General features: G+C 42.2%; 1 protein-coding gene across 6 annotated transcripts in view; it reads right to left on the bottom strand.

Moving 5' to 3' along the window:
- Positions 1–26,841, bottom strand: part of CPT1C (carnitine palmitoyltransferase 1C) — a 54,343-nt gene that overhangs the window by 6,348 nt on the left and 21,154 nt on the right. For 4 of the 6 annotated variants that reach the window (XM_070729968.1, XM_070729967.1, XM_070729966.1 and 1 more), the window contains 13 exons: positions 26,330–26,469; positions 25,290–25,461; positions 22,140–22,241; positions 18,013–18,150; positions 16,981–17,058; positions 16,751–16,858; positions 14,865–14,952; positions 12,306–12,501; positions 9,337–9,525; positions 7,268–7,373; positions 6,981–7,097; positions 4,227–4,391; positions 2,914–3,048 (listed from right to left, as the gene is read on the bottom strand). In XM_070729968.1, coding sequence (XP_070586069.1) covers positions 2,914–3,048; positions 4,227–4,391; positions 6,981–7,097; positions 7,268–7,373; positions 9,337–9,525; positions 12,306–12,501; positions 14,865–14,952; positions 16,751–16,858; positions 16,981–17,058; positions 18,013–18,150; positions 22,140–22,241; positions 25,290–25,461; positions 26,330–26,469 — 1,734 coding nt within the window. Of the gene's footprint in view, positions 1–2,913; positions 3,049–4,226; positions 4,392–6,980; positions 7,098–7,267; positions 7,374–9,336; positions 9,526–12,305; positions 12,502–14,153; positions 14,239–14,864; positions 14,953–16,750; positions 16,859–16,980; positions 17,059–18,012; positions 18,151–22,139; positions 22,242–25,289; positions 25,462–26,329; positions 26,470–26,841 lie in introns of all 6 variants that reach the window. The other 2 variants (XM_070729970.1, XM_070729971.1) reach the window with 2 other exon arrangements.

Here is a 26,841-nt window from a genome sequence, read left to right as displayed (position 1 = left end):
AATGTCGAATCAAGAAAATGACCTGGAATTTTTTTTAAAGCTAACCATAAAAGAGACTTGTTAACAAAATCTATATGATGATGAGAAATTTTTTTTTTTAAAGAGTAATCAAATTCTGTGGCAATACTTGATTAAGTCTGTTAAAAGGAAGGAATATCAAGTTGGTTTATTTGATTAAAGTTAAATTTTTTATTTGCCAGAACATTTTTTATGGATGCCATCCAAATCATGGTTTTCCCAAATGTGCTTTTCAAAAGTTAACTGGACTTTTTTGTTTTTTTCCTTGAAAACATTTCAGTTCTCATCTAAGAAGTGAAGAAATGAAATGTTTTCAAGGAAAAAAGAAAGAAAGTCCATTGCCTTTGGAAAAGCACCTTTGGGACATTTTTACGTACTTTTTGCCAGGATGAAAAATTTAGGCATTTATATATTTATGTGTGGAAGAGTGCATGCATATATTTATAAAAATACTCCTAAGGGTAATATTGATATTCCTCAATCTTAGGTCTTCTACCACTACCAAGACAAATTTGGCCTTGATTTTCCAAATCGACCTTATTTCCTCGTCAAGTGCTGGTATTTCTTCAGTTCTCATGCTCCTTCCTAGTTTTGCTGTCACTTGGCATTGATACATCTATCCTGCTGCTGTCTTCTCACCCTTGTCATCTAGCATAATTGATAGTACACAAGAACCATTTAATCCATTGTTCAAAATCTGCAAGTTCCGAAGGATCTTAGCCCTGTCATTCTCCATCACCTGCACTATCTGATAGTACTTTTCCATTAAGCCTTGGTAATTGGTCTCAAGGGTTGAGTGTAGTTAATCCATGAATTTATGTCTCATATTGTACTCTATAATGGAGGAGGTGGCAGCATTCCAGCTTCAAGTGTTAATTACACAGTTGTTGTTTCAGATATTCTGGAGGCAATGTATAATTGGGCCATGTCATGTTACAAGAATCTTAACCATTTATCAGTTAGTGTGGATGAAAATCTTACTTCCTCCATAGTTTCCTCATATATTTATAATCTCCCCTCTCATTAGGTCTACTGTATTAGTTCTAGTATTACATCATTTATTTATTTATTTATTTTTTAATTCATTCATTTGTCCCATTTGTATGTTGCCCAACTCCCTGAGGTCTCTGGGTGACTCACAATCAGAAGGAACCAAACATATAATGTCAATATTAAAATAGCTAAAAGACAATTTAACAATTTAAAACCCACAGTAAAACCATTAGTATCTTTTATAGACGGATCTCGGTGATTGATCACCTGGTCAATGGCCCCAGGCCTGCTGGGTTTTCTTGTCTTGTTCATATCTGATTTATTCCAGGAACCCACTTATTATCCAATTGCCCTGATTCTCCAACATCAGTATGAACTCTTGCCTTCAGCCTCCTTTCTTTCCCCACAGGAAAGATCAAGGAATGGGGAAGTGATGATAGAAACAGATATTTAGCAAGGGAGCGAAGAAAAGAGGTGTACTAAATTTAGAGGACCTCAAAGATATCAGATCTTATGTTTGTCTTCAATGGAGCAGTCCTAAAGGTATCTTTCTTCCTCTTCCCTCATTAATTATTTTCTTCTTTCTCTCCACAATCCTCCTTTCCATTAGATTATAATCAGTGAAGGGTTACAAAATTTTTTACTACCATACTGTGGGTGTGGCTTGCTGGCCATGTGACCAAGTGGGAGTGCTTGACGATCATGTGACCAGGCCTGGCTTAAAGGTCATGTGACTGGCTTAAAGATGGCCAACTTGCCGTCACTTATGTCAAGGGTTTGGGTTAGGATTAGGGTGCCTGGCCTCTCCTCACCTCAAAGAGATACGATTTCCCTATCTATTTACTATTACTGAACATCCAAAATATACTATTTAATTCTATGTATACATGCCATATGTGTACATATGTATTACACATAGGCACACAAAAATACACATTATCTACTATATAAACTTTGTGTGTATGTACACACACACACACACAGCTCTTCTAAAATTATACACATTCAACCTCATTTACTGTGATAGCAAAAATATACCCAGAGCCCAGAAGGGAAAAAAAGAAAAAAATGCAAAAATTTTCTACCGGTTCTGCATAAGTGACAATATCCATAGGAGCTCATCACTGACTATATAATTGTAAACTATACTCCTCAGTAAGACCTCAGTATTTACAGCCCCTACTTGACAAAATCATACACTGGGACTGTAATAAACAATTATCGTATTTTCTTCAGGGTACAAATATATATGTAGTTTCTAGAACCGCTAAGTTTATAGTCAGGGCTGTTCAGATGAGAATACGTTTTATAGAACATATTGGGGTGGCATGCAAAGGAGATGAACTCACTTAAGAATATTTTATATCAGTATCTTAGATTTGTTTAATATAATTCTTTGCACGAGTTATATTCTCATGTTTTACTACTCAATTTTAGCATATTATACTGCATTTTAACTTATTATTTATTCAAATTCCCTCTATTTTAGCCAATTTTATTGTATTTTAACCAGTCACAGTTTTATGATGACAGATGTGGTCCTTTTCCTCGCTTTGATATGGTCGATTGACTAATCAAATAAAGTTGATATTGATTGATTGACTATATAATGCAATCTTCACTGCCATCATTAAGTAGATTTTAGCAGTTGTTATCAGATGATATTAAGTCATTTCTCCCAACCCTAAGACTCAGTAATGTGCATGACTGCCTCCCATCTCCGCTCTATCTTTATTCTTTTGGCCGTAATCAAACAATCACTGATCAATGGTTCATAAGTGGGGGACTATCTGTAGCAGCATCAAACTTGAACCTCTCATTTGTAATGTAGTGTAACTCACTGACTTCATTATAACTCACCGACTTCCCCCAGAATCATTCCTACTAGACATTAGAACTCACAGTTTGAGTAGGATCCATCACTGCATTCACAAAGTTGCAAGATTCAATGGTGCAGGAACGAACTGTTTCTGTTCGGCCTTCCCGAAAAAGACGAGTCATAGATGCTTCATAAGTGAGACAGAACTTGTTCATGTCCTAGGACAGCAAGAGGAGGACATACAGACTAACAAGAAAGGGCTCACTATTTGAATATTGTCCCTGAAAATTAAGCAAAGTAAAATGTTGATGCCATGGAGGTGGAAAAATACAGCCTCTTGGATCAGAGAAGGCGAAATGTCCATCTGGGAGCATGAATCCAAGGTACAGTGGTACCTCGGTTCTCGACCACAATTCGTTCCAGAAGTGTGGTCGAGAACCGATTTGGTCGAGTACCGAATTAATTTATCCCATAGGAAATAATGGAAATGGATTTAATTGGTTCCCAGCCCCTATTTCCTTTATTTCCTATGGGATAAAGATCTGAGGAGCTCTATAGTCTAAGCACTCCAAGCTGTAGGAAGGATGGGGGCAGCTGCAATACCGACAGCTTCGGGGGACTCCTTTCCTCAGTGGTTCGTCTTGTTACCTGTAGGCAGCTGCACCAACTTTCTCCTTCCTGGCGGCGGCGGCGGCAGCTTTCCATCGAGCAGCAGCAGTGCCGGGAACGTCACACGAGGAAGGGAAGTCGCTGACATTCCCGGCACTGCTGCTGCTTGATGGAAAGCCGCCGCCACCACCGGGAAGGAGAAAGTTGGTGCAGCTGCCTACAGGTAACAAGATGAACCACTGAGGAAAGAAGCCCCCCGAAGCTGCCGGTATTGCAGCCGCCCCCACCCTTCCTAGAGCTTGGAGCGCTTAGACTAGAGACTGGGAGGCTGTTAAGTGGGCAGCCAGGATGGATGTGTCGGATTCCGACTCCCATTCCGTCTTACCCCATCCCCTCAGATCTTGTAGCATTTCGGATAATAAACAAAATTTTCTGTGGCTGTTCGGTATCTGAATTTTTGTTCAGATACCAAAGCAAATTTTTGACGAAAATTTTGTTCGGTATCCGAAATGTACGAGAACCAAAGCGTTCGAGAACCGAGGTACCATTGTATTTCATTAACAAAATTCAGATTACGAGAACCCTGAATCAGAACAGTTCCAATTTATTTCTTCTGTATAAATGCAATCCAAGTGACTACTTATTCTGCTATAAGAAAAAAGACCTTTTCTTCAATCATTTTCTCCAATAATTCCCTAAGTAAAATGTTTTGAAATCAGCAACATATTGACGATTTTAACCCAGTTGCACTTAACTAGTTAACCAACTGGTTAATCAAGTGTCTTACCCGATAATGTGCTAGTTGAAGGGCGAGCTGGATGAAAGCATCCGGACTAGTGCGGCATTTCTTAATGTGACATTTGCCAAAGTCCTTAAAGGTAAAGACGTGAAAATCAACGTCGCTGGCCAAAGCATGAGCCAAAATAAAGGATTGCAAGATCACCTGTTGGCACTGTCAAGAATGAGAAACGATGATTAGCAAAGCCCAGAGGAGATATCATGGGAAAATCACCTTTCCCTTATTTCTAATTCCCTTCCCAATAGTTCATTTCTGTTTAAAGCAGGATTGTCAAATTCAAGGGCCATGGGCCAGATCTGGCACACGAGGTACTTAGGTCTGGCCCATGGAACCCTCCTGGAAACAATGAAGGACCAGTCTGCAGTGCCTCTGCCAGAAAAAATAGAGCCCGGGAAGGCCATGTGTGGCCCTCCTGAGCTCTGTTTTCACTGGCAGAGGGTTGCAGGAGGCTATTGCAGCCAAAACCAGAACCCCGGGAGACTGTTTTTGGGGGGAGGAGGGGAGCAGTGTTCACTCTAATTTTTTGGGGTGGGTGGGTGGAAAACTATAGTGTTTGAGCGGCAGTCCCTTTGGGACTGGGCGGCACAGAAATAATAAATAAATAAATAAATGAATGAATGAATAAACAAACAAACAAACAAAAAACCCACCCTGTTTTGCCTCAGAGAATTTCAAAATAAAATACTGTACTGTGTGTCTATAACAGTGAGCTCATAATAGGGCAACTCTATCAATATCAAAATGCCACTTAAATAGTTGAGCTAGTTTCAAACTAGATTTTGATTTTCTTTCTCTCTTCCTTACTCCCATTCTTTTTCTTTCTCTTTTCCTTCCTCTCTTTTTTCTATCTGTTTCTCTCTCTTCCTCTCTTCCTCTCTCTCTCCTTCCCTCTCCCTCTTTCCCTCTCGGCTTCTGGGCAGGTTTGGAAAACTCTGAGTTGATGATTATTTTTAAGTGAGCGATTGCTCACTGCTCAGCTTAGTGGGAACTATAGAGGGGAGTATAAATTTTTTATTGTTTTTCACACCTTACAGAGATTCCAATTTACATACCTCAAATTAAAATATAATACAATACAATATCAAATGCCAATTTCTTAGTCGAATTAATCAAATTTTTCAAATTATTCATCCAATTATTTCTGGTATATATCATTCATCCTGTGCTACTTCCTTTCCAAATGTTATCACCCGGATTTTAGATAATGTTCTTCGCTTTCATTTATATTTAAAGTGCTATAGCTGTCTAAATTTCTCTTGGCTATTTGCTGTTTTTCCTAACTATGCCATCGTGTTTCAGTCCCATTAAAAAAAACCCAAAGCCCTCATTTTATCATAACTGCCCTTAACAATAGAAAATATCCAAATTTATGTCTCTTTAAAAGCCCGGATTTTAGATAATGTTCTTTGCTTTCATTTATATTTGAAGTGCTATAGCTGTCTAAATTTCTCTTGGCTATTTGCTGTTTTTCCTAACGATGCCATCGTGTTTCAATCCCATTTAAAAAAAACACACCCTCATTTTATCATAACTGCCCTTAACAATAGAAAATATCCAAATTTGTGTCTCTTTAAAAGTCCAGGAAGGAAAGAAAAAAATAAAAATAAAGAAAGAATAAAAGAGAAAAGGAAAGAAAAAAAGAAGAGCGGAAAAGAATAAGAAAAGGAAAAACACTATTCATATCGCGAGACTGTTTTTTAGTACTTGGGTCACTACAGGCACTCCCCAACGTGAGTGATTTTGAGTTGGCCATGCCCACTCTGGACTCCCACTACCCCAAGATCAAACACAATCCTGATGCAGCTCTCAATGAAAGCTGGGATGGTGCAGTGGTTAGAGTATAACCCTGCAGGCTACTTCAGCTAACTGAAGTAGTTCAGCAGTTCAAATCTCACCACCGGCTCAAGGTTGACTCAGTCTTCCATCCTTCCGAGATGGGTAAAATGAGGGCCTAGATTGTTGGAGTCAGTATGTTGATTCTGTAAACTACTTAGAGAGGGTTGTAAAAGCACTATGAAGCAGTATATGTCTAAATGTTATTGCTAATGCTAATGAAATTGAGTTTGACACCCCTGGTCTAAAGTCTATTAACTTTAGTCTTCAGAAGGAGTAACAAAATTAATCAGCAATGGGCCATGTGCTTATATCCTATACATTGTGTTTAATGTATTGTGAACTGCCCAGAGTCACTATAGACTGGAGCAGTTCCAATTCAATTCAAATCAAATAAAAAAAATTAATAATAAATGGATGGGCAATCCATAGACAGCATGTACATCTCAAATCTCTTTCTCTGTTGTTGTTGTTTTGCAATCCTTAGTCTCCAAACTTCACACCATTACATTCAGCAGCAAACCATCAAATTTTATCAATAAAAATTATTTAATACATTGTTTAAAATTTAATAAATAACATGGTTATTGAACTAACTCATGAACTAGGTTTACCCACAAGATGCTAAACAAGAAAAAAAAAAGCAAAGTGTTAGAATTAACTAAGCTTAGCATATTGTACAAACCTAACTGAAAGGCTTTTAAGTACTTTAATATTCAATTAGCATTGTTGAAGAAAGACAGAAAAATAAAGAAAGCCACTCCTAGACATCAGCTACAATTCTTCCTGTAATACCTCCGTTGAGACCACTTACGTCAATAAACCCTGTCCTATCACAACTCAACTGACATAACATTCTCTGTGTGTGTATGTGTCAAAACTTTTGTCTTCACCAGAGTCTGAACTTACCTCTGGTGATATTTCCCATTCCAGTTTTTGGGGTGGTGGGATGGTGGGGTCCATCTTGCCTTTGCAGTTCCCATCATCATCATATCCCAGCTTGAATACATCTGTGGCAAGTGTGTACTGTGAAAAAAGGCCACCCAAGAAAAAGCTCAACTTTCTTGATTCCCTTGCTGCATCCTTCACACTGAGCTAGCACCCCCATTCCCTAGAACCCTGGAGAATCGAAGTGGCCTCCATTCCACCCCTCCCTCCAACAATTCCTATGCTAGAGAAGCCAACTGGAGCTTTACCTCCCAAAGATGTCCAACAATAGGTGCATCTGCCCATGAGTGTTCTGCATTGATTCCAGCTTTCCCGTTGCGGTAAACAATCAGGTTGAAAGATTTGTCAAACCACCTGTGAGAAAAGAGTGGCATTCTCTTTTCTGTAGGCTGTTCCCTATTCTTCTCATAATCAAAGATACAAATGTGGACATGCCTGCCTCCATCTTGGGGACACAAAACAACTTGTTTCAGGGGCCTGGCAACAGAACATAGGAGGGTCACCCAGAAGGTAGTGCACTACATTTTTCCCCCAGCCTATAGTCACGGTATGAATGTGAAACTTTAGATATACAGTGGTACTCTACTTAAGAACTTAATTCGTTCCATGACCAGGTTCTTAAGTAGAAAAGTATGTAAGTACAGTAGTCCCTCGCTATACCGCGCTTCATCTACTGCGGCTTCACTTCATTGCGGGTTTTCAAGAAATATTAATAAGAAAAATCATTCGCGGATCTTCGCTGGTTCGTGGGTTTCTGAGGAAGTCGATCGGCAGATTTTTTTAAAAAAATATATCTAAAATTGTAAATACTGTATTTAAATACTGTATCTAAAATAAATACTGTGTGGGAAGGGTTTATAAACACTTAAAACAATGAAAACTTACCAAACAATTACAATATAAATACTTAAATAATTACTATCAGTCGATAAATTCCCCATCGCGGATTTCACCTATCGCGGCCGGGTCTGGAACGTAACACCAGCGATAGGTGAGGAACTACTGTAGAAGCAATTTTTCCCATAGGAATCAATGTAAAAGCAAATAATGCGTGCAAAACCTTTAGAAAAGGAATAAAAGCTCAGAATTTGGGTCAGAGGAGGAGGAAGAAGAAGAAGAGGGGGAGGATGACAGTTGCTGTCGAAGGAAAAAGGTGAGGTGAGGGGAATCCAAAAAATCCAAAACTTTAAGTCTTAAAAAAAAAGAAGAGGGGCTCTGAGGCGGCGAGGAGGAGCATGCGCCTCCCATACACCCGGAGCGAGGCTGCCTTCCATACACTGCGCCAGAGAGAGAAACCCAGGCAGGAAAGAAGGGGAGCCCCACTGAAAGGCTCCTCTGGTAGCCCAGAAAAGCCTGAGATGGCCAGGATTAAAGGGGGAATGGCAGGAAACTGGTTGGGCCTTTGTGACACTCTCAAATTTCCTGGGAAATTTTTCTGGGCTCGGGTTCTTAAGTAGAAAATGGTTCTTAAGAAGAGGTAAAAAAATCTTGAACCCCTGGTTCTTATCTAGAAAAGTTCTTAAGTAGAGGCACCACTGTACATTGTTTGAATTGTCAGGAGTGTGTGTGTAAATTTTGTGTTTCTTCAGACAGATAGCGTAGCTGCAGCAGTGTTTTGAAATGGCGTCTGTAAGTAATGTACGTTACAAGCAGCGTGTCATCATTGAATTTCTCACTGTGGAGAAAGAAACTATTGGGAACATTCACAAACATTTGTGTACAGTTTATGGAGAATCTGCATGGATTTGAATGGATACCACTAGTGGAAGGCATTTTGAGGATGACGAAGAGGTGATTCGCACAGTGCAGAAATGGCTTTGTGACCAGAACAAGGAGTGGTACCGACGGGGCATATAAGCCCTTGTGTCTCACTAGAGGAAGGCCATAGAACGGGATGGAGATTATGTGGAAAAATAGGGAGTGTAGAAGAAACATCATTCTATCTTGTGTATAAGTTTCATTGTGTTCTATAAATAATTGTTGAAGAAAAAAAATGTGGTGCATTACTTTCTGGGCGACCCTCCTATCATGATGCCACTCTCTTATACTTCAAACTGTTCATTCTACCACTGATATTGGAGGAATGTTTACTGGCATACAAGGAACATAATAGGGTTCTGGGAAAGGGTATCACAGCCAGGAGAAAATTATTTGGAAACAAAACCAGGCCTTATGGGGAAAGTGTAGTGTAGTGTTGTTGTTTTTTTGTATGAAGGAAGTGATATTTTGGTATGATTTCTCTGTTCAAGAACCGTGAGGAATATGTGATTCTAGTGTACAATCTTGGCAGGTTGGTTGCAGAGAGGATATTACCTACCTGTCACAGCAGTGTCCGTGTAGCAAGGATTTTGCATAGCAATCCAAAGCCTGACCTGGATTGGGCCCTCGCAGGCCCTGCTCACTTGTATCGAGACTGACAAAGAAAGCAGCTTTCTCAATAATACTCAAGGACAGCTGGTTAATCCCAGACTGGAAGAAGGTTTGGCGGACACGGGCCCAGGCATCTCTACAAAAAACATTAAACCATAATTGTTAGGAGCTGGGGTGCCACCCCAATCCAAAGAAGTAACAACTGTTTACGGGACCATTTCCTGCTGCATACTTCCTAGAGACCAATAAGATCGCACAGGGTTGGCCTCCTCCAGATCCCATTGACTAAGCAATGCAGGTTGGCGGGCCCGTGGAGGAGGGCCTTCTCTGTGACCGCCCCGGCTCTATGGAACCAACTCTCCCTGTGATGTCTGTACTGGCCCCACCCTGCTGGCCTTCCAAAAGGCTACAAAGACCTGGCTTTTACATCTTTCATGGTCAAATTGTATTGAATGGTATGCATGTGTTGATTGGATTGTTTGAGTGGTGGTGGTGGGGTTTATATGGGATTATCGTTTTAATTTATATTTCACTTCTTCTTATTGTAAATTGTATTGTTATATTGTTGTAAGCCGCCCTGAGTCCTTCGGGATTGGGCAGCACAGAAGCCGAATAAAACAAATACATTAAATAAATAAAGCTGACTTTGGTGAGAATGGGCGATCATTTCCCTAATTCCATATTACAGCCTATTCCATATTAAAGAAGGACCCTTCCTTTATCCCCTTTGGAGTCACTGCATGGACTTGTATATCTTTTGGCTTCATAAGCAGCAACAGTGAAAGGATGCAAAGAAAGGACTATCCGAACTCCTAAGATCAGTTTTAGGGCATGGCTAAAGAAATAAAAACAATGGATTTTTTCCATATCCAATTTTGGTTTTCTTCCAGGAGGAGGAAAAATAGGTGTTGAGATGGTAGAGATTCCAAAGTGAGGTTCATTCACTCTTTTCTACCCTCTCTTTGCCGAGTCTGAGGAGAGGGGTGGCATACAAATCTAATAAATCTAATCTAATCTAATCTAATCTAATCTAATCTAATATTATAATATAATATAATATATTCCATTTATCGCGCTCTACCTAATCAACTATGGATGTGCACGAACCACCTTAGTTTAGTTTAGTTTTATTGGATTTATATGCCACCCCTCTCCGACAACTCGGGGCGGCTAACAGCAATCATAAACAGTATACAATAATAATCCAATACTAAAAAGGAATTAAAAACCCCTTAATATATATTAAAAAAAACCCAAACATACATACAAACATGCCATACATACAATTGTAAAGGCCTAGGGGGAGAAGGAATCTTAATTCCCCCATGCCTGGCGGCAGAGGTGGGTTTTAAGTAGCTTGCGAAAGGCAAGGAGGGTGGGGGCAATTCTAATCTCTGGGTGGAGTTGGTTCCAGAGGGCCGGGGCCGCCACAGAGAAGGCTCTTCCCCTGGGTCCCGCCAAGCGGCATTGTTTAGTTGATGGGACCCGGAGAAGGCCCACTCTGTGGGACCTAACTGGTCACTGGGATTCGTGCGGCAGAAGACGGTCCCTAAAATAATCTGGTCCGGTGCCATGAAGGGCTTTATTGGTCATAACCAACACTTTGAATTGTGACCGGAAACTGATCGGCAACCAATGCAGACTGCGGAGTGTTGATGTGACATGGGCATATTTAGGGAAGCCCATGATTGCTCTTGCAGCTGCATTCTGCACGATCTGAAGTTTCCGAACACTTTTCAAAGGTAGCCCCATGTAGAGAGCCCGGTGGGTTGCATAATACCATAACGAGGACCACAACAAGGGCTCTGAGTGACTATCCTTTAGTATTTTATTCAGAGGGAGGGAAACATGAAAAGGGTGAGCTTGTCTTAAGCTAGGGTCTTCACCCCCTCCCAGAGAATGGAGCGTCCCAGAGGTCCCAGAAGTTGCCCTCCAGAAGTGGGCAGGGCCATCAAAGATGGAGAGTATAAACAAAGGAGCAAAATACTCCTTAAGTAAGAAATGTAGACGTTAAAAGTACACTCAAATATATAACTATACCCACATAGTGGGGAACAAAAGTAAAGGAGGGCAGAGCATAGCAGGGCGTGACGGCACAAGGAAGCAAGGCAGTGACAGGCAACGTGGCATGAGGGTAGATAACTGCAGAGTGGAGAGATATGATGACGAGTGAATGTAGAGGCCTTGACACACGTGAATTTCTATCTAGACTTATTCTCTTCAAGCCCTTTGAATGAAAAGGAGCATAGTGTGAATCAGCCCATTCACTAAGTCTGAACGACCATGAATCTTCTCATCGTCCCCATCACCCATCTCCCCCCACAAATGATTGTATGACTGTAACTTTGTTGCTTCTGTCCTTACAATTTACATTGACGGGTTCCTAGCATGATTGGGTTGCTTATTTGTACCCAGACTATCATTAAGAGTTGTACCTTATGATTCTTGGCAAACATATATTTTCTCTTTTGTTCAATGAGAGCATATGCGCCAAGACAAATTCCTTATGTGTCCAATCACACTTGGCCAATAGATTTCTATTCTATTCTATTCTATTCTATTCTATTCTTTCTGGTTCATGTTCAAATCTATTATATAGATTGCCTTATTAAACTTTTATTCTGGGAATATACAAGATATCCTAGTTGTCTTATTAAATGTTTCTTCTGGGAAGGTAAAAGATATCCCAGTGGTATCATTTAAATTTATCGGGAATGAATCTGAGAACACTCTAGGAAACTAGCTGTGGGAATATCCTATATAATCATTGCTGGAAATTATAGCAAGTGTAATGTCTTTTCCTGGAAAAAGTTTGAAAAGCAACCACAAATTGGCTATCTCTATTCTATTCTATTCGCTGCCACAGGTCCAACCAATTTACTGAAAGGCTGGATGAAGGACAGGTCAGCCTCTCACCTTTCACCTGCAGTCACTGAAGGCAATTTCTCCTCCCCAGGTAGAGGGGGTGTAGGGTCACAAAGGATAGCTTCAAACTGTGCCTGAAGTTCACAGGGCTCCAGCAGCTTCCCCTTGTAATACAGCGATACCCGAAATAAGCGTCCTGCGTGGTATACCGCAATGTGATCACTGTCTTGTAGATGTTGGATCGTATCTGGGTAGGAAGGACATAAGATAAAAACTCCACTGTATCTCACTCGACGTATAGGCAGCCGAGCCACCTACCTCCTCCCAAAGGGGCTTCCCAAGGAAAAGGAGGAATCATAACTCTGTGAAAAGTTATGTCCTGTTCCATAATTGAAATATATCTCTCATCCCAGGCCAATAGTTCTGATTTAAATAAAGACAGTAAGAGGTCAAGCATTTTATATTCAAGCAATTGCAGCAAACTCTTGCACTTTCTCTGGTGTTAAATTTTCACAAAGTGAAACCTTAGGTTGGGAGATCCAAAATTCCCAGCCAGCAAAATGTGAGTGGAAATTCTTATATCCCTAAAGTTCACCAACTAAGGAAAGCTGCAGTAGTCAAAGAGGAATAAAAGAAGGCCGCACACAATGAACATGAGCTGAAATAAATGCCCATTTTTCTCTTTGCAGCCCTGTATCCAGGATTTGTACACACCCCTTCAATCTTTTAATATTGTTGGGGGAGACATTTTTTATTTTTATTTTTGCAAATCTTGGAGCCACTTTACCACCCTAGCGACTGGAAACTGGTGGCAATTTTTGTCCCCATATTGGAATTGCCACACTTTGCCAATGCACTTGCTCGGGCACCTACACTACCCTAGTCAAAAGATTCTGAGCTATTGATGCAACAGTCAGATTTAAACAATATATGAATCTAACAATATTGAATTTAAGTACTTAAACTAAGTAGACTTCGTTTAAAAAATCTTAGAAGCCCACAAATAATGAAAATCCAGATAGAAAAAAGGGAAAATACTAAGCAGTGATGGCAAACCTGTGGCACGGTGCCACAGGTGGCACGTGGAGCTATATCTGCTGGCACGTGAGCTGTTGCCCTAGCTCAGCTCCAACGTGCATGTGTGTGCCAGCCAGCTGAATTTTGGCTCGCACCGAGGTTCTGGGAGGACATTTTTGGCTTCCAGAGAGCCTCCAGGGGGGATGGTAGAGGGCATTTTTACTCTCCCTTGGCTATGGGGAATCCTTTGGAGCCTGGGGAGGGTGAAACATGAGCCTACTGGGCCCACCAGAAGTTGGGAAACAGGCTGTTTCCAGCCTCCAGAGGGCCTCCGGGGTGGGGGAAGCTGTTTTCTCTCTCCCTGGGCATTGAATTATGGGTGTCGGCACTCACGCATGCGCTATAGTGTGCATGCACGCTCTTTTGGCACCTGAGGAGAAAAAGGTTCGCCATCACTGTACTAGAGTGACCTTGTTTCATAAAACTCTTTGACCTTTTACTCTTCGCATTGTTGTGTTTTGCCTATTGGAACCTTTCTCTTATTAAAGTTGGCTTCCAAGTACTAAAACAATTGTCCATTGCTGATTTAAGGAAACAGTAAAACCTGGTTCAGGTGTCCAAGTTTTGAACACCAAAAAGAGGCTATCCTCAGGTATGCTAATTAGGATTGGTTCGGCCTTTGAGAGGTTTGGACCCATCCTTTACTGTTTTAAGTCCCATTCTTTACATCTGGAGAAGCATAGGTTCCCCATCCTACTTTAAAATAAAAAATGGTGGCAGGACAAATATCGTGGATTGGAAGTCCATTCATCCTTACAATCTACATAATAGCATCCAGGTATTTGTTGGGAAAGGAGGACAAGGTATGCGGAAGTGTCCTACCTCCCTCCAGACCAGGGATACGGGTTGTATTAAATATACGTTCATACTGAGCTGAGCACGTTGGCACGCAACCTTGAATCAGCATCTGAGAAGCGGAGGGAAGCAAGAAAAGAAAGAGAGAGAGAGAGACAGAGACAGAAAGTGAGAGAGAGAGAGAGACCGAAGGAATAATCAAGAAGATTTGCCTGCTGTGAAGCTTAGAAAGAAGTAAAAAAGAACTTCTAGCAACTTGAATAGTCCTGCCAAGAAAAGAACCCAGTGGTTAGGCCAAGTTCCAAAAGTGACTCCAGTTCTGACTACATGAATATGTGTGAGTTATCCATGTTGAACCAGAGCAAGAAGGGATACCAGATTTTTTTTTTAAAGGCAGCGATTGATTGCCAACTTGGTACCTTAGAATGACTTCTACCACCCAATATGAAATGGACTGCAATAGCTACCATCATTCCTAGCCAAATAACACTGTACCGCTGGAGATGATGAAAGTTGTTGACATAACACTCACAGAAGGCACCAAGTTGTCAAAGGATGGTTAAGACAGAAGGAATTAGTGAATTATGGTTAAGTCCTGAAATCATAGAATGCAACACTGAAGATATGGACCAGAAAACCCAGCAAAAGACCCCATAGAGGAGATTCATTTTGCACAAGTCTCCCATAGCCAGATGTGAGAAGGATATTGTTTCTCTTAGGGTCTTCCAGTTCACTTACCCTGACCCTCCCCAGGCAACCTGGTGGTGTTGAAGAGGCGCTGCCACTGGGCCGAACAGAGGGGGATGAAGGAATTAGGAATCATGCTCTGATATCAGATGACAGGGAACCCCAAGATTAGATGGGGAAAAGAAAACCAAATAGGGAAGAGATTTATTGTTATCTTTAATATACTCTGTGATCCTAAAACATTTAAAATCAAGGCATAAATAAATGTCACAAGCAAAAAGCCCAATGATCAAACTTGTAGACTGTTGAGAAAAAGCATGACTTACAATGTAGCTGGCAGTGATACCTTGCCTTTAATAAGCAAAGCAAATCTACCTGTGCATTTAATCCGGTATAATACCCGGCTCACAAATATTGGGATAGCCCCATTTTCATTCCCCTTTAGCTTTGCTTTAAGCCTCTTTTCTGATCTTTCCTTTCCTGCATATTTTCAAAGAGCCAATTCAGTATTTGAACCCTAAGTTGTGCTTAAGATAAACTCAAAACAGTTGTGATGCGGTGAATACAGGAAACTGGTTGTAGTTTCCCATGTTTTGCTTTGTTTTTACTTCCAATGAACAGTAGAACTATCCAGTAGCTCCTGCCCCCACCATAGGAGAAATTCATATATATATGCTCAACTAAACAATTTAGATCTAGAAAAAGAAAAAACTGTCCTCATCAAAACTGGAACATTATACAACTGTCTTGACACTAAAGAAAAATGTAAGTAGCATAAGAACGTATTTTCATTTTAGACCTTGGATCAGCAAGGCTAGGAGTAAAATTTATGTACATCCGCGAATTTCACTGAGATCCTTTGTAAATAATTGACCTGGTTAGCAATTGAAACTAAACCATAGTATATGTTTAGTTTTAACTTGGTTAAAACTAATCAAGATGGTTATAATATGCAAATATGGCTATTTTTTTCCCATGGTACCAACATATCCCAGAAGTTTCTTAAAAGGAGGCCTGTAAGAAAATGTGGGATTCTTTGTGATTTTGTAAACTATGCTTGCACCACAGTTCTGGTTGTTTCTACATCTCCACTTCCCCGTTCGTTACCTCCAGGCAGCTGCACCAACTTTTTCTTTCCCGGCTCCGGCGGCTTCCCTTCATCACGTGACGTTCCTGACACTGCTGCTGCTCCTCGAAGGGAAGCCGCGGGAACCGGGAAAGAAAAAGTTGGTGCAGCTGCCTGGAGGTAATGAACTGAACCGCTGTGGAAAGGAGCCCCCCAAAGCTGCCGGTATTGCAGCCAGCCCTACCCTTCCTGCAGCTTGGAGCAGTTACAAGGTAGAGACTGGGAGGCTGTTAAGAGGGTGGCCAGGAGGGCCGTGTCGGGATTCCGACTCCCATTCTCTCTCACCCCGTCCCCTGAGATCTTTATCCCATAGGAAATAGAGGAAATACTGTAGATTTAATTGGTTCCCAGCAAATCAATGGGCTGGGAACCAATTAAATCCATTTCCATTATTTCCTATGGGATGAATTAATTCGGTTCTCGACCAAATCGGTTCTCGACCACACTTCTGGAACGGATGTACCACTGTATTTAATTATGGTTCTGGCACCCTGGGCTCATGTGATTGCTATTTGTGACCTTCTCAGCTGGCTTCCAACTAGCACAGGCAGTGGGGAAAATGGAATTTGCTTAACAATTGGATGATAACAACCACTGTGATTTGTTTCAAACCACAGCAAATGGAGCATCTAAAATTGAGTGTGACTCATTTAACAGCAACAGAGGTTCTGGTGGTTGTAAGTTCAAGACTACCTGTATACATCTTCTTCTTCCTAGTCTTACTCCCACTAACTAATTCAGACAGAAGGAAGCTTTCATTATTCTCCAATAGGCATATTTCTTATCTTCCCTATATTTTGATCTCACTCACTGGTTTGATTTCTTCCCGGACGAGTTTGCGTCGGTACTGCAACAGGGCATAAACAAGATTCCCAGCACGAGCAGCTTGGACTGGAGTAGGTGTGACATAAAGGAAATCCTGAAGAATGAGTGCAGAAGAAATGAAAAGATGGGGAAAAGGTTTGGTCAGAAATGCTGGAAGAAAAAAAACACGTCCTGTTGGTATTCTTTAGTTGGTATTCTTTAGTTATGATAACTCACCATGCCATAATAGTTGCTATTTACCATCAGGGGGCTCCTCCCACGGAGATACACATACTCTTCCCACCAATCACTTACCTGGAAAGAGATGGAAGAAGGGGGGGAAAGGAGAAATTAAAAAGACAGCACCATATGCATATTTATTTATTTATTAGATTTGTATGCCGCCCCTCTCCGCAGACTCGGGGCGGCTCACAACAAAACAAAACAATTCATGACAAATCTAATTATAATTTAAAATATTTAAAAAACCCCATTTACTAAGCAAACATACATACAAACATACCATGCATAAATTGTAAATGCCCGGGGGAGATGTCTCAGTTCTCCCATGCCTGACGACAGAGGTGGGTTTTCAGGAGCTTACGAAAGGGAAGGAGGGTGGGGGCAGTTCTAATCTCTGGGGGAAGCTGGTTCCAGAGAGTTGGGGCCACCACAGAGAAGGCTCTTCCCCTGGGGCCCGCCAACCGACATTGTTTAGTTGACGGGACCCGGAGAAGGCCCACTCCGTGGGACCTAATCAGTCGCTGGGATTCCCAGTATACTATACCGGTGATGGCGAATCTATGACACAGGTGCCATAGGTGGCATGCAGAGCCATATCTGCTGGCACATGAGCTGTTGCCCTAGCTCAGCCCCTATGTGCATGTGTGTGCTGGCCAGCTGATTTTTGGCTCACAGAGACTCTGGGAGGGTATTTGTGGCTTCCAAAGAGCCTCCAGGGGATGAGGAGGGCATTTTTACTGTCTCCAGCTCCAGGGAAGCCTTTGGAGCCTGGGGAGGGCAAAACATGAGCCTATTGGGCCCCCCAGAAATTGGGAAACAGGCAATTTCCAGCCTCCAGAGGGCCTGCATGGGGTGGGGGAAGCTGTTTTCAACCTCCCGAGGCATTGAATAATGGGTGTGAGCACCCGCACATGCGCGATAGCGTGCACACAAGCTGTTTTGGCACCTGAGGAAAAAAAAGGTTCGCCATCACTATACTACACTGTTCTTCCCAAATATCTTCTCCCTTTTGAAAGGCCCACTCACATAGTTGGGTGCCCACCAAGATTTCAGTGTGAGATACCACTGCAGCTGTGGTCCAAGGGTCCGTTCAAAGTCACGGACCAGTCCCGTCATTCGAAAGAATTCTTCCTCAGTCATCAGAGGTCGTATGGATTCCAGATACTAAGGAAGAAAGAAAAATGTGGAGTGAGATGTTAGCAAGCGCAGAGTTCATTCTTTTATCCAAAATTCTTCCACATTCCAAACTCACGTATTGGTCACATTCATTCTCCTACAAGAACATTTGAAACCAGAGGCCTTGTAAATCTTTGTAGATGCATGAAAAAGAAGTTCAAAAGCCCCAGAAACATAGGGATATCAGTTCAGATTTTGCTAGTTTCTCTTTTTATATCTAGTCATTGTCTCAATTTCAGGCAGTATCAGCCATAATGGAAATCAAGCAATTTCTAAGATAATGAAAGAAGAAGAAAAAACCATCTGTTCCCTAATGTGAAAGGATGAATCATAAATGAATATTTTCACATCTGTAAAGATATTTTGCACTGGAGAAGAATAGGCATTGATTGCTTACCCGAACGCCTCTTCTCGTACGCTGAGCGGGTACAGCAATCACGTGGGTTGCTCGCTGTCCAATCCGCATAGGACCGAACCTTGTCTTTTTAAAAGGTAGCTGGATCTGCTCCTTCCCAGAATTCGCGAACCCGTAGACTTAGGCTCAAAAGTGGTGGCTCAAAGGTGCTCAACTCTCATGAATAAGAAGTGTAGATTAGAGACACAACAAATAGTCAGAAAAAAACATTGGTAGGGAAGTGACTGCTGTACCCGCTCAGCGTACGAGAAGAGGCATTCAGGTAAGCAATCAATGCCTATTCTCTGTACTAAATGAGAGGGTCCAGCAATCACGTGGGACATACCCAATAGATGTATCCCTACGGAGGGATTAGTTTAAGCATCATGAGAAATGACAGATTAAAGGACTATTCTGCCAAAGGCAGTGTCAACTGAGGTGTAAGAGTTGATCTTGTAATGCTGTATGAAGGAGTTGGGTGAGACCCAAAGTGGCCGCCTTGCATACTTCCTCCAATGGGGCCTGAGTGGCACAAGCTGCTGTTATGGCAGCACTTCTCATAGAATGTGCTATGATTCCTCTTGGGACGTTGAGGCAGGCTGCCTCATAGGCCTTTGAGATTGCGCCTCGAATCCAACAGCCCAACACTGTTGATGAGACCTTGGAACCCAGAGATCTGGGATGGTAGGCCACGAACAAGGCTTCTGACCTACAAAAGGTCTTGGTCCAACGGATGTAGATCTGTAATGCTCTAGAGAGATCCAAAGTGTGCCATCTGATAGAAATATGATTATTTGGATTAGAGCAGAATGATGGCAATACTATCTTCTCCTGAGATCTGTGAAACATGGAACTGACTTTTAGTAGAAAGGTCGGGTCTAGGCGAAAGACTATTTGGTCTTGGTGGAACTGGCATAGGTCTTGTTGGATGGAGAGTGCCGCCAGTTTGGAAATGCACTTAGCCGAGGTGATTGCCAACAGAAAGGCAACCTTGAATGACAGGTGCCTGAAGGAGGTGGACATTAGCAGTTCGTATGGAGCTTGTGTAAGAGAGTGCAGAACTCGAGATAAAGTCCCAAGATGGATATCTGTGGACTGTAGGAGGTCTGAGGTTTGAAATACCCTTTAATAATTCCTGTATTTTGGGAAACCTATGGAGTGGTTGCCTGCGAGGTCCCACCAGGACCGAGGATAAGGCTGCCAGGTGCCGACAGATGGTGTTGGCTGAAAGACCTTGGTGAAAACCTCTCATAAGGAAGGACACTATCCTTTGGATGGGAAGGCAGATAGGAGAGAGGCCTTCTTGAGTACACCATTGGTGGAACTTAGACCAGGTATGGTCGTAAATACTTTTAGTGGAAATTTTTCTTGATTTAAAGATTACTTCCACCGCATCTGGGTCATAACCTCGTAGGTCTAAGTCGCGCTGGATAACAGCCAAGCAGTGAGGTTGAACCACTCCAGTTCTGGATGGTGAGAGACGCCCTGATGCAACATATCCCCTGAAATGGGGAGTCACCAGAGGGCCTGGGTGGAGAGCTGTTGGAGGTCTGCAAACCATGGACGGCAAGGCCAGTGAGGGGCTATCACAATCACTTGGGCCTCTTCAAGGATTATCTTGTGAATGATGTCTGGTAGGATAGGTATTGGGGGAAATATGTAAAGCAGCCTCCGAGGCCAAGGAGTTCTGAGAGCATTGGTTGCTTCCGCTCCTAGGGACAGGAACCTGGAATAGAAGCGAGGGAATTGCGTGTTGGTTGTGGTTGCAAACAGGTGACCGAATTTGAGGCAGATCTGATGGAACCAGTCCGGGTGGAGACTACATTTTCCTGGATCCAGAGTCGACCGGGAGACCCAGTCCACTTGGATGTTAAGGACTCCCGATATGTGGTCGGCTGAAAGGGACTGTAGATGTCTCTCTGCCCAGAGACCCAGTTTCAGAGCCTCCTGCATCAGAGCCTTGGATCGGGTGACCCCTTGTCGACAGATGTAACTTTTGGTGGCCATATTGTCTGTTAGAATCAGCATGTGTTGATTGATGATGTGTGGCCTGAATTTCTTGAGAACTAGCAACACTGCTCTCAGTTCTAGCCAATTGATTGGCCAGGATGACTCCTCCACTGAGCCGAGTCTACACAGAGGGGCGGCATACAAATCTAATTAATTAAGTGAGCAGAGTGATCGCGCAATTGTCGTTTGAGCCTCGCCACGGCTTCTCCATTTGGAGCCTCGCCCAGGAGGGATGGCTTGAGAGCTAAATACTTCGTTTGGGCTTAGAATAACAAAAGAACCCCAATTACTTATTTTTTTGTTTTGAATTCCAGTAGAGAGAGAAGAAGGGAAGGTGTTTGGAGAGGAGCTGAGTCACCGTGTGTCCTGCCGGTAGGAGGACCGAGCAAATTCTGGGAGGGATGGATCCAGCTATCTTTTAAAAAGACAAGGCTTGGTCCTATGCAGATTGGACAGCGAGCAACCCACATGACTGCTGGACCAACTCATTTAGTACAGAGAATAGCATGGAATTAGTACAGAGAGTAGGGGAATTAAACGCAGCAATATAAAACAGCTGTGATTCTTGGCCATCATGTCTTGGGAGATGCTATGATCTTGTAGACTCCAAAATTTGAAGAGCTCAGCTAGAAAAAGCTATCAATGAACAGTCTGTCAGAACATGAAACATTCAAGGCATCCTCCCAGCTCCCCAACATCTGAGGTCACCCTGGTATTATATGTTTTTGTTGAAATCCCATGATAACGTCAAGATGCCCTGCATATAAAATTCTCATTTAATTACTATAGATAGCAATAGCAGAGACTTATATATTGTTGCAGAGTTCTTTACATCCCTCTCTAAGCAGTTTTAAAAATCAGCATATTGTCCCCAATAATCTGGGTCCTCATTTTACCAATCTTGGAAAGATGGAAGGCTGTGTCAACCTTCAGCTGGTGAGACGTGAACTTATTATTATTTTATTTATTTATTGGATTTGTATGCCGCCCCTCTCCGTGGACTCAGGGCGGCTCACAACAAACATAGAATACATAATAAACAATTTGATCCAATTAATAACAGTTAAAAGACTTTAAAAGATCCCAAAAACTTAAAAACATTCAATTAACATTCACTCAATCAATAGATCATTCTAAATACATTCATTGGTCGGGGGGAGATCTAATGGCCCCAGGCCTGGCGGCAAAGATAAATAACTGATAGGCAGATTTTTTTCCCCTTATTTTCCTTCCCCAAAACTAAATCCGTCTTATACTCTGATGCGTCTGATACTCTGAAAAATATGGTAGTTTGAAATAGTTACTTCCATCAAGTAGCAGTCTTTCAAAGCAGCAGCCAATGCAGAGCAGTATTAAAATTATCCTAAATATAGCATCAAAATCTATGGTCGGAATAAAAGAGATGGAGATGGCAAATGTAGGCCTCTATCTTTCTTGTTTCAACTCCTCCTGTGAACACCGCAACTTCAAAGATGCATTCCTTCAGCTTCAGAACCAAGTGTCCAAGAAATCTTAGAATCTTGGAATGCCCACTTGTAAGTAAGAAGAATATGGACAAAAGCTGCATACTCACCCTCCGCGTTGTATCCTTAATAGCCGGAACCGACAAGCGAGGCAGTGAGGCCTGATAGCTATACAACATGGGGTTACGACCAGAGAAGATTTTCACCAAAGCCTATGAGGTGAGGGGATAAAGGGAGAAGTCAGCAAGACCCCACAGTTCAACAAGTTAATTTTCTCACTCCAGCATTTTTCTTTGGCCTAATTCACAGTAAAGGTGCCTGTTTTATATTGGAATAGGATATGGTGAATCCTGCTATAAAGCAGAATAAAATATTTGCTTCAAGTAGCAGATAACAGTAAAACTATTGAGGGGCACAGCTATCTATGCTTAGTAGCCTGTCTTACATCCTCCTACCTACACCATTCAATAAATTATGCTGAAGCAAGATTGAACTACCAGTCCAATTATTTTTAATATGAAAAAAGGGGGAAAGCAGAAAGTCATCTTGTCTTTTTTATTAGAATGCAAATAACTTAAGTTTGCCCTGACACTGGATTACTACAAACTGCAGCCACCAAGGTTCATCACTGGCATATTTGGACTTCAACTCCCAGAATTCCCCAGCCAGCAAATGCTGACTGGGGAATTCTGGGAGTTGAAGTCCAGATATCTTCAAGTTGCCAAGGTTGGGAAGCACTGGTCTAAAGGTTATAACACGACTTGTGCAGCTTTGTGGATCCAAAGTGGAAAATTTTCCTCAGCAGGAATTTGGCTTTCACCTCCTTAACGAAACTGCACTTTTTTCTGGACTTGCATGGTAGGTCTGTGACCCTCCCAGGAGAAATGATGCCAACTGAGTACAGTGATCCCCCGCTCGTTGCGAGGGTTCCGTTCCAGGACCCCCCGCAACGAGCGGGTTTTCGCGAAGTAGCGCTGCGGAAGTAAAAACACCATCTGCGCATGTGCAGATGGTGTTTTTACTCCCACAGCGCTAGCGAGGAGCCGAAGATTGGGGGCGGCGCGGCTGTTTGCCACCGGCATGGAGGGCTTCCTAGCAGCCCCCCAAACCCGGGTTGGGGGTCCGGGGGGCGCTGGCTCTCGGCGCTTTCGAGCTGAGTCCGGGAGCGAATTCGCTCCCGGACTCAGCTCAAAAGTGCCGATAGCAAGCGGCAAGGAACGGCTTGTCCACGCCGTTCATTCTCGCCGCTTTCGAGCTGAGTCCGGGAGCGAATTCGCTCCCGGACTCAGCTCGAAAGCGCCGAGAACGAACGGCAAGGAACGGCTTGTCCACGCCGTTCATTCTCGCCGCTTTCGAGCTGAGTCCGGGAGCGAATTCGCTCCCGGACTCAGCTCGAAAGCGCCGAGAACGAACGGCAAGGAACGGCTTGTCCACGCCGTTCATTCTCGCCGCTTTCGAGCTGAGTCCGGGAGCGAATTCGCTCCCGGACTCAGCTCGAAAGCGCCGAGAACGAACGGCGTGGACAAGCCGTTCCTTGCCGCATGCTATCGGCGCTTTTGAGCTGAGTCCGGGAGCGAATTCGCTCCCGGACTCAGCTCGAAAGCGCCGATAGCAAGCGGCAAGGAACGGCTTGTCCACGCCGTTCATTCTCGCCGCTTTCGAGCTGAGTCCGGGAGCGAATTCGCTCCCGGACTCAGCTCGAAAGCGGCGAGAATGAACGGCGTGGGCGGGCGAAGGGCGGGCGGCAGCGAGGAGTTTGCGTGGGCGGTGGGGAAACTCCTCGCTGACGCCAGCAAGAGGGGGAAGACTCAGGGAAGCCACCCAGCAGCTGATCTCCCAGTTGCCATCTACGCATGCGTGCCCACGGGCACGCATGCGTAGATGGTATTTTGACTTCCGGGTTGAAAAATAGCGAAGTACCCTGTTCGCAATGGTTGGGGACGCAATAAACGGGGATCACTGTATAGTGAAACCATTGTAACTCTGGATGGAATTGCCCTCTTTTCTGACATAGTTTACTACATATCTGGAAGCTGGTTTTATGTTTGTTTGCGGAACTCAATCCTATGAGAACTAAGCCCCAAGGAAATTTTTGTTTTTACATCTTCTCCAAATCCTAATCTGATCTTCTCAGGCATAATCACTCCTTCTTCTAAATGATTTTGTGGGAATTACAGACACACCTGCTCTTCTGTATTAATATGTATCTATGCTCCTCAGTTTTGGCTGCTTCGCAACTGATATGGCTCAATATTTCATCACATTTTTCTTCAGCAGCCTTTTACGAGTGTGTACCTCTAGATGTGCTAAATGGAAATTTTATCATCCTGTACAGCCAGATCATGATACAACATCTGGATTGGGAAAAGCTACTCCGTGTTGTTTTTCACCATAAACCATCATTAACATTTTAGCTAAACCTGTTCATCTGCTCTTTGATTCTGAACATACCTATTGTAAGTGCTCAGGGACATATCCCTCTGTAGATGAGTAGTATACTGTTTAGAGGATATGGTACTGAGAAAGTTAGGGAGAGCCTACTCATTAGGTGACTTTGAGTCCCTCCTTCTTTCTCTATTATCCTATTTATGAAAATAATATTGCATCCTGGAGTAGTATTCTGGAACAGTGTTTTTCAGTTTTTGATAATTGCAATGTTTTTTTACTTCAGGCATTTGGTAGCAACTTCTGATTAAATGTGTCTGAACTCAAAAGCTAAGGTTAGTATTTGGATGAGAAACTTTCAGGGAATGGCAAGTTTGCAAATTAGCCTGGGAAGTTAAAAAGCATCCCAGGAAAAAAAAATTAGTGGCACCACGTAAGTTTGCCAATAAAACTGCATGAATATACACACACAAAGTTATCTGGAATCAAGCTTGATTGAAAAAGGTTTTGCCTTTTATAATATACAACATGTGCTTAACTTTAAAAGCCTGCCTGAAATCTTTGCCCTCATAACTGTTTAATTAAATTAATCAACATGGTATCCTGTGCTGTAGAGGAGAGGGGGTAGATATACTTGCGATAAATGCATTCAACATTTGTAGTTTCTCCTCTGATAGCCTTGCTCAGCAGATGTATTAAAAACTCCCAGATTTTTAGCTAGAAAAATCTATTTGCTCGGTGATATAAACCTGCTTCAGCTCCACTCAGGGTTATAGTGACCAAAATCTGGGACAATTGTGTGTGCTGAGCCCACCAACAGTTGGCTCCATGTCCAACTTGCATTCTAAGAGTAAACTTGTCCTGTAAGTACATACCAACCAGATCTTTGTGGTGTTGGATATCCGACCATGCTCCTCATACATCCATCCATGGTAGCATAGCAGCATCTTAAGAATGCTACGCATGGTCATAATGAGAGCCAGCCACAGTGCTGTGGAAAAGGCCAGGACACTAAGGACATTCAGGCCCTGATCTGACAGATAATTGCTGGAGAAAAAGAGGAGGATGGCAGAAAGACAAAGTCAATCCTTCAAGTAAACTAACCTGCATCTGTAGACTACAACTTAATTTAAGGACTGTTAAGGATGAGGTGGGGGGGGGGGAGGGAAAATGGATTATCTGATGCTTAGTTCACACCTGTGAGTTCCAAAATATCCCAAAATTAATCATTTCATTTCAGGTTTCTGAAACACATCTGCCCAAACTATGGAGAAATGCAAATGGTCAGTGATTGTGTTCACACAATACATTTAACCAAGGTAGTTAAAATCAAATGGCTGCCTTTGTATTAGTTGTAAGTTCTTTATAGCTTTATTACATTGTAGTAATTCAGCTGTTTGGTTTATTTCAATTAAATGTAAAAAAAAGTGAACAAAAAAACACTGGAAAAGTTTTTATTTAATAAGAATGTCTCTGTACAGAAAATATTAGGCTATTGGTCTTATTCAATATAAGAGCTTTCTATGCCAGGATGGACATTTTGGTAAACTGGGAGTGACTTTTTATTATGTTGCTTACCTAATACACAATGTTGTCTGCCTTGCTAATAGGGAAAAGATAACTGGAGTGATGAAACACAATATTATCCTCATAATGCAGGATAATAAAGCATCAATGCACATAGGAATCAGGAAACATGTTGGATTTCTGTATTTCCCACAATGCTAACACTTCACCAGTTACAGAAACTTTGCTGCTAGAGCCAAAATCAAGGGACTATAACAGTTAATACCTGGCTAGGTTAAGGATGCTATCTGAACTCAACCATTAGGTCTGACCAGATCTTAGCTTCTTTCACAAAATTAACCATTATTAGTTCATCATGAAGACTTCTCTCCTTTTCTCCCCTAATTACCTGACTGGCAGATGTTCCTTTATTTTGTCAATCATGCCCATGGAGGGGTCAAGGCGGGAGAACTGGGTTACTAGGATGGCTGTAACCATGAAAAACCAACTGGAGGGGCTGGCGGGATACACACCTGTGACAAAGCCATTCTGTTTGGAGATAACATAAGGAAAGGGAGGTGAGAGGTAGAAAAATAAAGAACTTGAGAGTTTTGATTTTCTGCTGTGTCGACACTCTAACCTGTTTCTGAAGGAATACAATCTTTTTCTTGGAACTATGACTCACAGGTTGAACTTTTGCCTACATTAGTAAATTATCCTCTGACTTCCTTTCCTCCTAGGCGAAACTGTCCTCTTTTTTTTTTGCAGAAGCAGCAAGAACATCTATAAATTAACTATTTACATAATTTACATTATTTCAATATATTTCAACACATTTAAATAATTCCAGCATTCATTTTTACTTCAAGGATAAGAATTTTAACTTGAATATTAATTATCTTTGTTGAGAGCCAATCTGTG

This window comes from Erythrolamprus reginae, chromosome Z (genome assembly GCF_031021105.1).
Source record: "Erythrolamprus reginae isolate rEryReg1 chromosome Z, rEryReg1.hap1, whole genome shotgun sequence".
Classification (NCBI taxonomy): domain Eukaryota; kingdom Metazoa; phylum Chordata; class Lepidosauria; order Squamata; family Dipsadidae; genus Erythrolamprus; species Erythrolamprus reginae.
Note: the sequence above shows the minus strand (reverse complement) of the source record. Positions and strands in the feature narration are given on the sequence as shown.